The sequence below is a fragment of the Epinephelus lanceolatus genome, chromosome 2 (assembly GCF_041903045.1).
Source record: "Epinephelus lanceolatus isolate andai-2023 chromosome 2, ASM4190304v1, whole genome shotgun sequence".
In the NCBI taxonomy this organism is placed as follows: Eukaryota; Metazoa; Chordata; class Actinopteri; order Perciformes; family Serranidae; genus Epinephelus; species Epinephelus lanceolatus.
The window spans coordinates 50,337,680-50,355,226 of NC_135735.1; the positions used below are offsets into that span (position 1 = coordinate 50,337,680).

General features: G+C 39.8%; 2 protein-coding genes and 1 long non-coding RNA gene across 7 annotated transcripts in view; 1 reads left to right on the forward strand and 2 right to left on the reverse strand.

Moving 5' to 3' along the window:
* The window catches only part of prc1b (protein regulator of cytokinesis 1b), a 38,898-nt gene extending 31,472 nt beyond the window's left edge, over positions 1 to 7,426 (reverse strand). For all 4 annotated transcript variants that reach the window (XM_033643486.2, XM_078162302.1, XM_033643480.2 and 1 more), the window contains exons 1-4: positions 6,539 to 7,426; positions 6,190 to 6,322; positions 3,423 to 3,545; positions 3,086 to 3,319 (exon numbers count right to left, since the gene is read on the reverse strand). In XM_033643486.2, the coding sequence (XP_033499377.1) occupies positions 3,086 to 3,319; positions 3,423 to 3,545; positions 6,190 to 6,322; positions 6,539 to 6,549 (501 nt within the window). In that variant the 5' untranslated portion in view covers positions 6,550 to 7,426. The remainder of the gene's footprint in view (positions 1 to 3,085; positions 3,320 to 3,422; positions 3,546 to 6,189; positions 6,323 to 6,538) is intronic.
* On the forward strand, positions 1,163 to 3,196 carry LOC117267548 (uncharacterized). Its single transcript, XR_004502575.2, has 3 exons — positions 1,163 to 1,356; positions 1,685 to 1,815; positions 3,058 to 3,196. It is a non-coding gene; the product is annotated as an uncharacterized LOC117267548 (long non-coding RNA).
* Positions 7,427 to 7,554: 128 nt separating the features above from the next.
* The window catches only part of vps33b (VPS33B late endosome and lysosome associated), a 39,658-nt gene continuing 29,665 nt past the window's right edge, over positions 7,555 to 17,547 (reverse strand). For both annotated transcript variants that reach the window (XM_033643461.2, XM_033643470.2), the window contains 6 exons: positions 15,163 to 15,295; positions 14,941 to 15,014; positions 14,724 to 14,825; positions 14,543 to 14,618; positions 8,991 to 9,110; positions 7,555 to 7,804 (listed from right to left, as the gene is read on the reverse strand). In XM_033643461.2, coding sequence (XP_033499352.1) covers positions 7,725 to 7,804; positions 8,991 to 9,110; positions 14,543 to 14,618; positions 14,724 to 14,825; positions 14,941 to 15,014; positions 15,163 to 15,295 — 585 coding nt within the window. In that variant the 3' untranslated portion in view covers positions 7,555 to 7,724. The remainder of the gene's footprint in view (positions 7,805 to 8,990; positions 9,111 to 14,542; positions 14,619 to 14,723; positions 14,826 to 14,940; positions 15,015 to 15,162; positions 15,296 to 17,547) is intronic.

Sequence of the window (17,547 nt, forward strand, 5' to 3'; positions counted from 1 at the left end):
TCAGACTTTAGCTGTAAATTAACTCTTAGTAGCAGCAGACTACGAAATGTCAGGTTGCAAAAATACACTTTACAGATTTCCTAAAGTGATGTGATAACAGGTCTAAATGTTACCATTTACAAGTAGACAGTAAATATGACAGTTCCAGTAAGATGATTGCAAGATGATTACAACAATGTTCAGATTCATGTGAAAACATGTCAAACAAAGACGAGAACCTTAAAGACATTTGATAAAACTTAAAATCAAGGGTCTTCCAAGTTTTTCTGGCCAAGAACCCCTTACTTCAAGAGATATGGAGCAGAGACCCCCTGCTACATATACCGTATGAAATTCAAGTTGCACTTGAGATAATTTTTGAACATTTTCGGGCTTGTGTGCAGTTATAGCATGTCTATGTGCGTTAAGGCCCAAACATACTCAGGTGGAACGTACGCGGAGCGGACTCCGCGGAGGTCCGCCCAGACTAAAAGCAGACGTCCACAAGCCCTGTGCGCTCAAAGCTCAGATTTTACGTCCACGCGGACTCCGCTCCGCACACCAGTGACTGCTTGTCAAATATTTTTCACATCGCGGGGATTTTTCACAATTTTACAGGAAACTACAACGCGGAAGTGCGCTCAACTATGAAAGCCCGAATGACTGCGGACATTCCTCGCAGAGTCCGCTCCACTTATAGTACACCTGAGTCTGTGAGCACCTTAAGTCAGCAGCAGTTATAGCATGTCTATGTGGTTTCTTAGGTAGATGGTATGTCAAAGTCTCTTGCTCGAAAATGTACTAAGCGATCCATTGTGGCGCACAAGAGTGTCTGTGTACTTGGAATAATAGTGCAGCTAACTGGCCAATACGTTTTGAAAGAATGTACATTTTTGCCAACTACTTCAGCCCACCATTATGGATAAGTGCTGCCACCCATTTACAAAGTTATGCATAATCTAGGGTAGGTACGCTTGAGTGACGCTGTCTGTGTGGCGTCACTGCACTCAGACCCACCCCTCACTCCTCCACAGTTCCAGCCTCTGATCCATATGATCACTTCTGGCTCCAAAAATCAAGATGGCGACAGCAAAAATGCCAAAATCAAGGTTTCAAAGCAGGAGTCCACAAACCAATGGGTGGCATCACTGTTCTGCCTTACCAGGGTTATTTTATTAGTCAGTATGTTTAGTTGTCACTTAGCACCCCCTGCTGGTGGATTTTTATAGCAGTCATTTAAATCACATAGTGTGTGTCTCTGGCTGATGACATCATCAGTAGGCGACTGATCAGTTCTCCATGTCAGAGCCAGGGGAGAGCTCATGCCCTTTTTTATCGGACATCATTCTGGTGTTCGGGCGTTTGAAAGCATCGTTGGTATGTAAAAATAAACCTTGGGTTTATCATTTATTTGTATATTTTTATAGATTTGAGATGTTTGTAAGGTTTATATAAAGATAAAAATGTTGATAGTGTATTCATTGCAGCCACATGTTCTGACTAGCTCTCAGTAAGGAAATGTGCATAAGATATATTGTATCTAGCAACATTATGCTTCCAGTTGTCAACTTATGGTATAATTGGAAATTAGTTGTATTGTTTAATGCACTGTATTTTTTTTAGGTTAAGGTACTTAATGCTTCTCTTACATATATTGTAGTAGGAATTTGGACACTTTGTTAATTGTATGCCTTTTCTTTGTCAGTTTTACCCTACTGCCAGTTACCTCATTAAAGACAGTCAACTTGATACATCACTGTCTGCGTGATAATTGGGGATGGAGTTTATCTGCCTGTGAATTTATGCAAGACGTATGAAGAGGACAGGACAATCACGGTAGCTGCATCTATTATTTTTAGAGTCTATGGCTAGCTCACATGATTGCACAAGCATTCTTAGGTAACAGGAGAGGGAATCACCAGAGGCCCCACGATTCAACATTATCACGATACTTAAGTCACAAAACAATATTATTGTGATTTTAAACATGTTATGATACACGGCCTATTGCGATAACATATTGTGATAACATGTATTGCGATTTATTACCCTTTTACATCTGTAAATTATGTTTTAAAAGGAAACTTTGTCAACATCTGTTTTATCAAATAAGATAAAGTTTTCAGTCTGTTCATCTCACTTCAGCGCTTCTTGTAGCAGCTAAATGTATCTAGTGGACTGAAAAGCAATTGATTTTATTATTCTAGAGGGCTACTAAAAGTTACCTTTGTATATGTAATATTAATAATTTATATAATAAAAAAGTCAATACTTGGCGTCTGTGCATCAATACGATTTTGCCACACAAAAATATTGCTATACTAGGCTGTATTGATTTCCCCCCCACCCCTTGTAACAGTTAGTCTACTACTTGCATTAACGTTGAGTACTGTAAATTATTAGTATTATTTTTTAATGAATAGGTTGATTTATCTTTCCTGATATGACTGTAAAAATGAATTGCCCTTCTGGGACTAATAAAGTATTCTGAATCTGAATCTGAATGTTGGATTCATATTAATGTGCATTTTCAGACATATTTTAATTATATAATTTCTTAAAATTTTATTTGAATTAAATCATTTTAAGTAACTCTGAGGACCCTCTGGAGTTCGTGGACCTTCTGTTGAAACCCAGACTTTAAGTTCTTTTTTTCTTAAATCTTACTTGCTTATGACTCTGAATTTGATTAGAGGTTACAGATAGTGGATGGATGGATATCACTAGTCAGATAAAAAAAAATATATTTTGAACAGTTAATATTCAACTTCAAGAGCACCTCGTGTTTACCTGGAGTTTACCTGAGAGCACCCACTAATGTTTCTTCTTTTTATGGTTTCATAAAAAAATATACTTTAAAAAGGTGGGGTTTGAATTTTATCAACCTAGGGGAGCACATCAACTAAGTAAATTGCTAAAATGAGGCTTTCACCTTACAGAGACACTGAAACACAGGTGATTACTGTGCTGCACAGACAAAAAACAAACAATTTCCGAGTACAGTTGGTGCCCATCTGCCACCTTCACCTACAGTTTAACCTGCAACCCTGGCAGAAATTTGCTTGTCTTTTCATGCAGGCAAAACATCTGAGCAGCAAGCTCCCACCTTCTCTGCGTTCTGGTTAACAATATGCTGGCTGAAGCTCTCCAGTTGATCCGGTGTGGGGACAGAGTCTGGAGCGATGCCATAAGGCATGGAGCACAGGACATCACACAGGTCCTGGTCCTGCTCCAGAAGAACCTTCAGCTGCTGCTTCCGCTGAGTCTTCTCCTTCATTAGAGCCTCCACCTGTGTGCGGATGTTCTTCTCCTGCTGCAGCATGCTGATCCCATTCTCCTCCTGAACACACAGAGGAGATAACAACAAAGTCACTTTACAAAGGGTTTCTCAAGCTGTGCTGTAACAGTGCTTTGAACATTGAAGATGTTACAGTTGTTGTTACCTCAAACACAGGCAGTTGAAGCTCCAGGCAGAGTTTTTCCATTTCTGTCCTGCATATCTGAATGCTGTTTATGAGCCTCTTCTTCAGAGATTCCTCTTCTTTGATCATCATATCTAGTAAGTTCTGATGGACACATAAAAAATAAATCAGTATTCCATATATTTGTGGGTATTGAAATTCTTACCAGTATCCAGCTACTAGGTTGCAACCATATATCTAGTTTCAGCCATGTTGTTAATCTATTATTCATTAATACTGGTCCCTGCTACAGACACAGGTGTTAAAAAAATGCTGCTTTATTAGTACCAGTCCTTATTAATATACACTACTTATGTCCGCAAACACAGCAGGAAGTAAGCACAAAGCACGTCAACTGAGGTATACATGACATGTTAATTGCTGCATAACATTATTACATCCTTTTATCTTGCAGTTTTTCCTTCAACAATTTGTGGAGCTTCCTCATTGTCTCACTGCTGCCTCAAGTGAAAATAAGAAAGTTTGGTATTAGCGTTATTAATCTAGCATCGGCTTGTAAATGCAACAGTAATAATTTGAATAGAAATAGCCTGCTGTGGCTGTAGTAATAAAAAGACAAACTTAATGCACCTGAGGTTAACTGATGATTGATTAATCATTCACACATCACTTCACATTTGTGATGAATGAGCCATCACTCTGATTAGTCCTAATGCTGATAACAAGAAGGAAATGAAAGCCTGTAGTTGGAGGAAATAAAAAACAAAATAAAACAGGCCAGTCCAGCACCCGGACTCTTCTACTGTGAAGCAATGCTGTTGTGATGATGCGGTATGGGGTTTAGCATTGTCTTGCTGAAATATGCAAGGCCTTCCCTAAAAGACACGTCGTTTGGATGGGAGCATATGTTGCTCTAAAACCTCTATGTACTTTTCAGCATTGATAGTGCCTTTCCAGATGTGAAAGCTGCCCACAACATAGGCACTAATGCAACCCCATACCATCAGAGATGCAGGCTTTTGAAGCTTGCACTGATAACAAGCTGGATGGTCCCTCTCTTCCTTAGTCCGCAGGACACGGTGTTCGTGGTTTCCAAAAAGAACTTTGATTTATCTGACCACAGAACAGTTTTCCATTTTGCCTCAGACCATTTTAAATGAGCTTTGGCCCAGAGAAGATGGTGGTGTTTCTGGATAGTGTTCACATATGGTTTCTTCTTTGCATGATACAACTTTACCTTGCATTTGTTTTATTTCTAATGCAGTGCTGCCTGAGGGCCCGAAGATCTCAAGGATCCAGTATTGACCTTCGGCCTTGTCCCTTGCGAACAGAGATATCTCCAGATTCTCTGACTCTTTTGATGATATAATGTACTGTAGATGGTGGGATATTCAAAGTCTTATTTTTTGAAATTGTTCCACAATTTTTAGACAGTTTTTTGCAGGGTGGTGAACCTCTGCCCATCTTTACTTCTGAGAGAATCTGCCTCTCTGAAATGCTCCCTTTAAACCCTGTCATGTTACTGACCTTCACTTTAGTTGCTCTTTTATCTCAGACAAGTGTTAAGGTGTTACATTACCTTTTTTAGGCTTCTTGACATGTTTCGGCAGAAACTTCAGTTTTGACAAAACTGACAGGATGGTCATCCTCCCTAACATCAGCTGATTGACAGATCAGCTGATAAAGATGCGTTACAACCACCACCAAGTGACACTTCTGAGGAAGGCGGAAGTTTCTGCCAAAACATGTCAAGAAGCCTTAAAAAGGTATGTAACACCTTAACACACGCCTGAGACACGTCTTTAGGCTAATTGTAAAGGTTTTCATTCTATATTTATGTTTCTTGACTTTGCAGTAATGGCTTTATGTTTTGTTTTATTTTCTCTTACTATATTAACTGCCGGGGTCCCACACATTTCATGGACAAAATTTCCATTTTTTTTTTTTTTTTTTTCCGCAAAACTCGACTTAAACTCTATTGGAACATAATTTCAGCTGGTGGGCATACCTAAAGGGTGAGATGGAAAGCCGGGAGAAAGTGAACACGTGTAGGCATATGTGATGATAAACAAAACGTCACACAGCGACGCATATTAGAGGTACGTTACAATGACAGCTACAGAAAATAAACTTGCTGTTGTTACATTACATGGAAGGTTATTCACAAAAGGCTACTATAACAATTTCATTACACACAACAAAATTCCATGACTTTTCCAAAATTGTCAATGATTTTACCAATTCCATTGCTTTTCCTGGCCTGGAATTGTGATTGTGAAATTCCATCACGTTTTTTTTCTTGGTTATCTATGACCTTGGGAACCCTGAAATTCTTATGCATAAAAACACCAAAACACATTCGTTGTATTAGGTGAAAACTACTTGCCAATAAACCAGAGGCCGTATTTACAAACAGGCATTCAATTCAATGGCCCCAGTTTTTGATGTTTGTACACCATGTTATTATGTTTTCTCTTATAAGGTATGAATTTTTTTCTCCTTTTGTCCTCGGTGATCTACTGTATTCACTATCACGTTCTTCTTCCTTTCCTTTCTTCTAACGTTTTTACTACTTTGTAAAATCAACCTGCCAAGGGACTACGGATGAAAATTAGCCAGGGGCTATAATCCGGCATATTTACATGCAAATGTTAATTAATGTGCACTGTCCCTTCTAACTTAAATAAATAAATAAATAAATAAATAAAACATTCTGAGAATACTCCCAGAGCTTCTCAGCCAAACAAAAAAAATGCTACTGTAGACACATGCTGCTGATGTCTCTCACCTTTATGTGGTTCTTGACAACATTAGTTCTCTGCAGTCTCTGATCCTCGGGGATACCGATTTTCTCCCAGATGTCCTTCAGGTGGCACAGGGCTTTATTCAGGCATGACACAGCCTCTGCTGCCAGCACCTCGCTACAGAGACGACCACTACTCGGTTATCGATAAATCGTTTCAAAAGACATTTAATTTAAACCAAAGAGGACACAGAATTCACTCATCCGAACGAGTTAGCCGACATTGGTGTTAGCTAATGTTAATGTAATCTGATCAACTTGCTATCGAATTATCTCATACATAACGTTATGTTAAATAAACTGACTTTATCGCTAGAGAAAGTTTTAACCTTACCTCTTTCTCATCGTAAAATTCCTCTTTGTCGCGATTATTTCTGGATAGCTTCAAACAACCAAAATTCATAACAGAGAGGAGCGAAGCATCACCTCTCTGCCTGTTCTCAGTCCTGTCCGTTTGTACACAGTTCAAAATACGCAGTCTGCGGTGATCTGTTCTGTGATTGGCTCCTTCTGTTGGTGCGAATGTTGTATGAAACCAATGCCGGCTGCCGGGAGCTTCGAGAAGCCCCTGACTGGGAGCTTCGGCAGTTAATTATGAATCAACCGCCCACCGCCGAAGAACTCGTGACTAAAAACAAACATTCTGGTGTCATGGGGGGTGTGGCAATGTTCTGCAGCAGTTTGACACTTGATGTAACAACTGCGCTGTTGTTAATAATAGACTTAAAAATTCAGGGCAGACCTTATTTTTAAAATCTATGCGGCAGACCAGTGGCGAAACAAGTATTTAGATCATTTTACTGCAGTAAAATAATAATACCACACTGTGAAAATACTCTGCTTACTCGAAACCTTACATTCAAGTGTGCTTGTCATTTTACCGCTGTAGATGTTTAAGGATGTGCTCACCTTTATATACTGTTGGGTAGTTTAATCTACAGCAGTGCATCATAATCTATAAAATCATTGCGTGGCTGTCCTGTGAGGACCATGTATTTTCCAACTGATCCAAGAGGGTTTTTAAGAGTTAATTAAGCTTAAGAAGGAAAATGTTCTCAACACATAAAGGAACACCTCATCTTTCAATTTATCACAAACATTCACCATCAACACATCTGGAGATACGTGGTTTTGTGTAGGAAGGGGGTAAAAACTGTAATCTGTACAGTAACTAAAATTGTCAGACAAATATAGTGTAGTAAAAGGTATAATATTTCCCTCTGAGATGTAATGGAGTGTAGTATCAAGTAACATTAATTTAAAATGGAAATACTCAAGTACCTCAAATCTGTACTTACAAACTTACATTTCACCTCTGCAAAACTACAAATAAAGTAAAGAAGCAACAAGTGTGTTAAAAACATGTATTAGCTTTATACATCTTTACAGTGCCTTCATTGTCAGACACAGAGCAGAAGTGAACATTTTCCATCTGTTGACATCAGTTTGCTCAAGGGAATGCATGACAAGTGGCTGCAGGAATGTCTCAGTATCTGTCCATGGTGATGTGGTGACAGGCTTCATACACGGTTGTCTAGCAATGCCTCAATGAGTCTTGAACTGTTTGTTATTGCAGTTGTTACCACAATGAATTTATAACCTGAAAACAGAAAAGAATAATGTTTATTAATATCATTTTGAACCTACTTCTTCTTCTTCTTGGTCTTCTGACACAAAGCAACAAGGGCATAAGTTACAAAAGACATCCAGCTTGTTTTATGAAAAGGAATTCATGGCATTTGTACACTTCCAGTTTATCAATGTCTGTTGTTAGTGTAACCTAGTCTTTTGATCAGCTGTACAGGCTAAAATGAATTTAAAAAAAAAAATGTATGAACGGCTGAACGGATCATATGCCTGCACTTTCATATCAAACTGATAAAGATGACTGTATATCACATCAGACTGATAAATCTGACCCTATTTCATATCAAACTGATAATGACAAACTGACTGTATATCATGTATAACTATATTTTAGCAGAATAACATTACTCAGATTCAAAACATCTTAAAACTAGCTAGAGAACAAGTTCTTTTTAATCATACAATTCTCTTGAAAATCAACACAGGCAAGTGAATTGAAGGCTAGCCTGTGAGCTAGTTAGCAGCCTGTTAGCTAAGCTAGCACACTGCCATACAGTCTCTCTGAAATCCACCGCAAAAGTTTGTTTTTTTTTTAAACGTACTCGAGGCAAATTCCAGACCGAAATATTACAGAGGGTAGGAGTTTTGCAGGCATATCAGATGTCACGGAGATTCCCATAGCAATGAATGGACTTCCGGTTGACTCATCTCCGTACATACATAATACATACATAAGTGGAACTAAGGCGTTAGTCATGCATTGCAGTTTCCAGAACTGAGCCTACCACTGGATAAATGAGACTTGGATCATACTGCACAAGTTGTGAAAGAGTTTGTAATAAGATGTTTCAATATAGTTTTGCGGTTGTGAAAAACAGTTTTCTCCACAAATCCAGGATAACATGTTGTGACTAACTGAATTCCAAATGATCATTTCCTTTAAAGCCCAGCCACGCTGTACACATTCTTCACAGCTACTGAATGTAAGTAGGTTTAATTTTTTTTGTCTTACACAAATACATAAGGGTGTAAAACCTAGTTTTGAATAACTATTGTTGCTGAAAGTAACATGAGATGTTTTCTTCCTTTGGATGTTGGGTGATTTCCAGGAGTTATGGCAGCAAAACAGTGCTGGTGAATATCAGTGAAAGTGCATGAATGTTATTCTCCTGTAACATCAGCATCCAGCCCATGTTTACCTCTCTCTCTGCCGAGGAACCGCAGGGCTGAAATCTCAGAAAAGGTGCAGCCACCAAGGAACATGACGAGGATGATGCGCTGAGCATCGTTCCTGACTTTTAAATCAGCTCCATTGCTGCCTAATGAGACACAAAACTTCAAGCATTAATCTATTCAAAACATTTAGAATATAACACACTTCCGCGTGTGACTAGCGTACCCTGAGCTAACTCAGCATGCACGTGTATATGAGCTCCGCTTAAGCAGAGTTCACATGCACATGTGTGCCCAGGTATGCCCAGGCCAAGCATGAAAGTGTTTGTATTGGTGTGTTTTAAATTGTAATGTGTATAGTGAAAATGCATGTTTGCGAAAACTGAATAAAAGAGATTTGGATCATACTGCAGGAGTTGTGTGAGAGTTTGTAAGAGGACATTTTGATATAATCCTGCTGTTGTTAATCATGGTTCCCATTTACTTCAACACATTTAGCATGTTCACCTTTTTTGGATTCTTTGTTTACTGTGGGTGCATGCGAGAAAACGTTTGTTTTCACAAAATTAAGGTAGCATGCTAACCCACCAGTGGTTCCCAACTGGTCAGTCGTGGTCCAAAGGTGGGTCACGAGTCCATTCTGAATGGACAGCAAGTGACCTAAAAATGTGTCATGTTTGTAAAAAAAACACACTTAATTCTTTTATTAGTACAGTGAATTTCTGTCACAGAGCTTTTATTTTGAAGTGACATTTCCTGTTGTAGAGTGAGTGACTAACAGACAGCTACTTGAGAGAGACACAGCAAAGTAGCTTGAAGACACGCAAGCATGACACTGAATGTATTAAAGTGTTAGGACCTTGAATAAATGACTAAAGAGAAATCTGGACCCTGTGACTGGACCAGTTGGGATCCACTGCTTTAAACCAGCGATTCTCAAACAATTGGCAGCGGCACACTAGTGGGTGAGTGCCATCCAGTGAGTAGTGGTTAGATTAAATAAAAAATCAATTTTTTTTGTAATTTACAAAGCTAGTTATTTTTATATCTATATTTGCTCATAAATAAAAATACATAATTTCACTGACCAGTCACATTTGAATATCATCACGCCAATCATGACACATTATCTGGTAGAAACAAACCATTCTACTGTTAGCTCACTAACATTCCCTCAGATGAAGTGTGGCAAAAAGAGTCTGTTTTTGAAACGGTAAAGTAATGTGGGAGACAAGCCTGCGCCAGTTAAAGTTCCACAGTGTGTGATGAGGGAGTGTGACCCTGAATACATGAAATTTGGATCCATAATGGCAGTTAGTGATGCTGAACTGTAAGCACACTGTGTGTTCAATGTAGTGAAATCCTGTCAAACGTGGCGCTAAAACCATCAAAGCTCCAGAGACACTTAAATACAACACAACATTAACAGCTGACAGTGGCATATCATGTATTTACAGGCCAGTTTATTTTTTCTTCTTTTTTTGATCATGTTATTTGGGGACGCGGCCCTTGGAAAGTATTGAACAATCAGAAGTGGGCCTTAAGTTATAAAGGTTGAGAGCCCCTGTTTCAACCAGTCTTGCAGAAATTCACAGCAGGATTGTGCGGCTTTTGTGGCCACTTAAGCTGCATAAAAAAGACAAGAACAAACTGTGTTATACTTAAAGCACCAACAAAGGGTATGGTACGGCCATCCTTTTGTAATCCAGCGGGTATTAAGCGAGAAACTGAATAAATGGCCAAAGACTGATTCAATTCATTCAGTGATTTTCTGTCAGCCTGCAGCAACACTGTGCCACACATCAAGGGGCTCCAGGTGCCAAATGACTGAGGAAAATCAAAAGATGCTCCAGAGGTTCCCTGGCTGACCTCTCACCAGAATCAACACGATACAAAGCAGCTACAACAAACAGAGGAATACCCCAGTTTCAAGGAGTTTGCTGATGTTGTGGCCAAAGAAGCAGATATTGGATGCAATCCTGTGACACTGTTTCATGCTTTGAAACATGTTGAAGAAAAGCCAACTAGAGACATAAAGTGCCCAAAAGCTAATGCATTCATCACAAACATGAAAGCATCAGATAAATGAACTACAGTTATGAAAACATACAGTGCTGTGGAGAACAGCTCAAAGGACTCAAGGGGATCAAAGAAAGCGAGCACCTCATTTCCATCTCCAAACCCAGTCCCATGCATGTTCTCTGGAGGAGATCACTCTATCCACAAATGCCAGAAGCTCGCCAGTAAACCCCTACAGGAAAAGAAAAGGTTCATATTGGACAACAACCTGTACTTTGGCTGTCTTAAGGGAAGGCCATGACTCCAAGGACTACAAAAATAAAGCTACTTGTGGCATATGTATGAAACCTCAACCAACAGCACTTCATGAAGATCGTCCTGCTGCTACAAACACATCCTCTTCTCATGCTAAACAAGCAGAGGAAAACACATCCTCCCTGTCTTGCTGTGTGATGGTAGGAGCACATCCATAATAGTGCCTATAGGGATGTCTTCAACCACCACCCCTGAAACAGAGACCTTAGTGTATGCCCTGTTAGATACACAGAGTAGCAACACTTTTGTAGACCAAGAGATATGTGAGAAGATGGGGGTGGGATCAGGGCCAGTCAAGTTGAAGCTTACCGCTTTGATGGGAAAAGATTCCTTTTTTCAGAGTCAATGGTCTTAGAGTTAGAGGATTTTCCTCACAAAGCTTTGTCAACTTGCCACCTGCTTATACCAGAGATTTCATCCCACTTGAGCGTTCTCACATTCCTACTACTGAAACTGACAAAAGGTGAAAACATCTGAACAGAATAGCACAGAAAATACCACAGCTGATGGAGTATGAGGTTGGACACCTCATAGACTATGACTGCCCCAAAGCCTTGGCTCCACAACAAGTCATCACAGGACATGACGATGACTTGTATGGCATCAAGACTGACCTGGGTTGGAGCACTGTCAGCAGCTCACCAGAGGTTGCAAGTCAACAGAAGTGACAGGTCTGTGCCATCGTGTAGCTGACAAAGAAAGACCACCACTGACACCAGCCACTGTAATCAGAGCCCTTGAAGCTGACTTCAGAGATACTAATCCTGGGAAAAAGAGCATATCACATAATGATATACAGCTCATGCAGTTACTGAATGAAAGGATACACCAGAATGGGGATGGGCACCTAGAAATGCCTCTCCCCTTTAAGACACGCCCACAACTGCTAAACAATAAGCGGCTGGCTCTTGTGTGGCTGAAGCAGCTGAAAGGGAAATCTGAGAAAAATCCCAAATTCAAGGATGACATATTAAGTTCATGGACGGTGACTGTCAGGATAGAGACACAGAGAGAACTGTCCCAAGAATATTTGGTATATTCCTTACCAAGGAATATGGGTACGGTCAGTGTTCATATACCCAAGTGGTAACAGAAGACAAAGTGCATTACTCTTTAGTCATAGGTAAGGCAAGGATTGCACCCACCAAAGTTGTAACCATACTGGAGTTAACAGCTGCAGTGGTCTCCTCAGCAGTCAGCAGTACGTTAAAGGAGGAGCTGGAGCTCAAAATCAACCAAGAATACTTTTGGACAGATTCATTAAAAATGAAGCCCAAAGAGTTCATGTCTTCATTTCCAATCAAGTCCAAAGAATCAGAGAAACAACAGACCCAACACAATAGTACTATATCAAGACTGACCAAAACCCAGCGGATCACGCCTCCAACAGCCTCAAGATGCCAGAGTTCATTAGTTAAACTTGGCTTACTGGACCAAAATTCCTGTGGGAAAGAGGGATTGCGACACCAAAACGAACTCCACAGCTTTGGGGCTCCCACAGGTGGGAGATCCAGAAGGCAAAACGAAACAAATCTAGTTGAAGAAAACAGTTTATTGGGGAGATTTGAGCGTTTTTTCAAGATGGCATACAGCACTGAATGTTGTTGCTCGGATCCAGAAACTAGCAAACAGAGGAAACGGAAAAACTAGCAAAAAGAGGAAACACAAATACTGAGTCATGGCAAACTGCCACAAAACCATCAGTTGTTTCAGCTTGACCTAATTTTGCAATATAGTGTTCTCAGGGTGGGAAGTCATGAAAAAACTCAGCACCAAGGAAGAGGCCAGACCCTCAAAGAGCTCAGAGCAAATGGTTACTGGGTAGTTGGTGGTAGCAAAGTTGTGGTGAACTACATCAAACAATGCTTCACATGCAGGAGAGCTTGCAGACCAACAAGACACAAAAATGGCAGATCTCCCTGCTAGCTGTGTTGATCTCTCACCACCATTTTTGGACCCTTTCTCACTACGCAGGGTGGTAAAGAGTACAAAAGGTATGGGCTTATATTAACCTGCTTATCTTTTAGAGCAATCCACATCGAAATGTTGGAAGTGCTAACAACTGACACATTCATCAATGCACTGCGGCGTTTTACAGCAATCTGTGGAGCTGTAAGACAAATCAGGTCAGATCAAGGGACAAATTTTGTCCCTGAGAATATCACGTCCCTGTTTGAGAGACACTTTTTACTGAAATTTAATTGAAATGCTTTTCATATTTTCTGTCATAATTTCATTAACATTAAAATTCATTGTCAATAAAAACTAATTAAAAATGTAAGAAATAGGTAGTTATAAAGGTAACTTTAATTTAAAAATTATTTAAAATACACCACCTTTAAAAAAATTGTTCAGTTAAAGAAAAATGCATTCCTTTTTATGTCACATGACTAGAGTTCAGGGGGGTCACACTGGTGGCATTATGGGCTGAAGCAGTACGGCGGCAGAGAACGCCATCATGGCTACAGAACAGAGAGCCAACATGGTTGCAAAGGAAGTACACACAGCCCAAAATAATAATATTCTGCATGGTCCAAGAGGCGCACACATTTTCACAGTGTCTGCGGAGGATTCAAGGATGGAAATAGAACTTTAAAAGACATTTGTATGATGCATGGCCATTATTTCCTTGGACTGGTGTAGGTACACCGCTTCAATGTAAGAATGTTTAGAAGGGTCCAGTGTTTACTTAAGTCACTATGGGGTGAAGGGAACAGTCATAATCTGTACTCATGTTCACTTCTCTCATTGGAGTGAATGGATTGAAGGCTGCCACTGGTCTCCTAAAAGGGCAGGGCAGTGGCAAAACCCAAATGACACAGATTCAGAAAATGTATTCAAAGTGGGCCGTTCGGTTTATTAACGGTCTTCGATGTCATCACTTCTTCATTATATCCTATTATACATTTGTGTGAAGTTCTGTCATAATTAGTGTATGAATTCTTCCGTTTTATGAGGTCACACTGACTTTGACCATTGAACCTTTGAACCAACAGATTCTGATCAGTTTATTCTTGAGTCCAAGTGGACATTTGTGCCAAAATTTAAGACAATTTCCTCAAGGTGTTCCTGAGAATAGGACGGATGGGCGACCCTAAAACGTAATTCCTCCAGCTAGGGCTATCGCTGGCGTGGAGGCATAAAAACTGGTTTGTTGGTTACATATCCTCAAATTACTGCAGAAAACTGACAGTCATCCAGGTACGTTAATGGACTTAATATTAATATCTCCTTGTAAACTTACCTGTAACAGCAAATTCATGCCCATTTAGCAGCCTGGCGACTTCTTCAAGCCCCGTCCAACCGTCTCGCTCCAACACCTGCACATGACCACACCAGAATAAAGTTTCATCATGACTCACGATCTTCTACACAGAGACGAAGTCAGATCTTGTGGAATACATGAATCCTACTGGTTTACTCACCTGCTCGATAAGTTTGCAGCTCAAAGGGACGTAGGCGCCGCTGAAGATGTAGGCCATGTCTCGTGGGACACGCAGGTCATACTCTGCATCTGACTTTGGCACCTTTGCACAAAATACAATAACTGTTCAGTGTGGTAAAAATTAATCACCATTCTGGTATTCTGTGACTTGATGAAAATGACTTTTAGAGCTCAATAGTAAAGATGATTGATGATACCAGACTGAGCTTTCTGCTCAGGGCTCTGAAATTACTCTTCTTGGCTAGAGAAGAAAAGGCGTCCGTCAGTTTTCCTGAAGATGAACAACAAAATAAAAAAAGAGAAATGAGAAAATCTGTCCTTTAACATTTTTAAAATAACTCGATAGGTTTGTGCATATAGAGAGAGACAGCGCAGACTGTGATTATGAGGTTAAATACACAAAATGAAGCCTGTTTTACCTGCAGTTTTGTCGTTAACTAGTTTGCCCACTTTGCTCTCCATTACGGTCAGCGTTTCTCCCTGCTGTTGCTCCACCAACAGCCCTAACTGTCTCAGGTTGGCAAATGTGAGCAGGTGGTCCACCCCATAGCTCTGATGAGGTCAAGCAGAGAAAATGTTCCACAATACCCATCTGTACTTACAATTGAAACTTTGAATTGGGAGGAAGAGTTCTCGAGGCTCACTACACACTAAAAATGGAGTTTCTCCTTATCATACTACATTTAGTCTTTGTGCACTTTTGAGTTACTGCCCCAAGAGAAAGAGTTCAAGTATCTCAGGGTCTTGTTTCCAAGTGAGTGTAGAATGGGACAGCCTGTCAATCAATTATACCTAATTCTAACAAAAAACACAGAAAAGTCCAAGGCACTCTCTTTAAATCTATAAAATGCCTTTATTCACATGGCATTGTCACAGTGACATTAAAAACCAAACTCCGACGCGTTTCGGCATATAGCCTTCGTCAGGGAGTCAAACAGAGTTATGAGGAAACACCTTATTCTTTTGTAGTGGTGTTCCACCAATGAAAATCTTCCACCTGGTCCCAGTGACACAGAGAGAGTGTGGAAATCAGCCAACCCCTGTAGAGGGTGTGGCCTCTACAGGTGGACACAGTGAGGGTGTGGGAAACAGCCAACCTCTGTAAAGACCCACCTTAAAATAAGATAAAACTGAAGAAAAAGGGCAAAATCATCAGTATTGACAATCATCAGAGAAGTTAAAGGAACATGCAGCGATATATACAATAACAGTGGTTGTCCAAACAAACAAATATTGGCAACTTAGAAAAAATAATGAATTCAGATAAACACTGTAAAATCTAGGTCTTCATTAAGGCAAAGGAAGGAAATCTATAAAACATTTATAGATTTCACATCTCAGAAAGAGTTTACTATCAATCATTTCATAAACTGTAAAACTACTTTTGTCATCTATAGGTTGGAGTGTCCCAGTTGTAAAGTGTTCTACATTGGAAGAACAAAAAGACATCTTCAAGACAGGTTAGCAGAACACAAATATGCCATCCGCACTGGTAATGTAATAATAAGTAATACCCTATGGCAAAACATTATTTGGACTTCCATAACAGTAATCCATCCACTTTACAAGCCTTTGGTATTGACCACATTCCATCCTCCACACGTAAAGGTGACAGACTAAAAACACTGAACCGACGGGAAGCTTTTTGGATACACAAATTACAGGCTACCAGACATCCTGGCCTTAATGAAGACCTAGATTTTACAGTGTTTCTCTGAATTCATTATTTTTTTTAAGTTGTCAATATTTGTTTGTTTGGACAACCACTGTTATTGTATAAATCGCTGCATGTTCCTTTAACTTCTCTGATGATTGTCAATACTGATGATTTTGCCCTTTTTCTTCAGTTTTATCTTATTTTAAGGTGGGTCTTTACAGGGGTTGGCTGATTTCCACACTCTCTCTGTGTCACTGGGACCAGGTGGAAGATTTTCATTGGTGGAACACCACTACAAAAGAATAAGGTGTTTCCTCATAACTCTGTTTGACTCCCTGACGAAGGCTATATGCCGAAACGCGTCGGAGTTTGGTTTTTAATGTCACTGTGACAATGCCATGTGAATAAAGGCATTTTATAGATTTAAAGAGAGTGCCTTGGACTTTTCTGTGTTTTTTGTATGCATTTTGTGTCTTTTGTGTCCAAAGAGCACCTCTAACCAAGGATGAGTCCACGAAGCGATCCTGTTTTGAACATTGTTTGATACCTAATTCTAAGCCTGTAACCAGTTGAGATATAGAAAAATTCAGCCCCTGTATAGTTGTCACTAATGCTGAAATTAGAGACCAAAACCTTTTTTTTTTTTTTTTTTTGTATCAGGCTGTAAACATGTTTATTTCAACTGTAAAGTTGGACATTTTAACACAGAGATCTATGGGGACTGACTGGCTTCTGCAGCCAGCCTCAAGTGGTCATTCAAAGAACTGCGGTTTTTAGCACTCCTGTATTGGCTTCATTCATCACCCCTGGCGCTTGGTTGACACCAGTGGCTCTTTAACTGGGGTTAACATTAAAATGAGGATTTTTTTGCAAAACTTACTCAAACAGGAGCAAATGGCCTAGCGCATTACTGACTACTAATTTCAACTGAGGTTTAATTCATGTTTCATGCTCTAGTGAGTATTTACTTATTACCTAAAATCTATTAACAGATTTCTGCATATGAATGAAGAATCTGAAGGCAACTGGACAAGATTTTGGTACTGGAAGCATACTGGTTTCCCTTTGTAGTCCAAGTCAAATCACGTTTGAGCAGGCTTTGGTTGCATGCAGGTAAACAGTCTGTGTGGAGAGTAAAAGAGGCGGA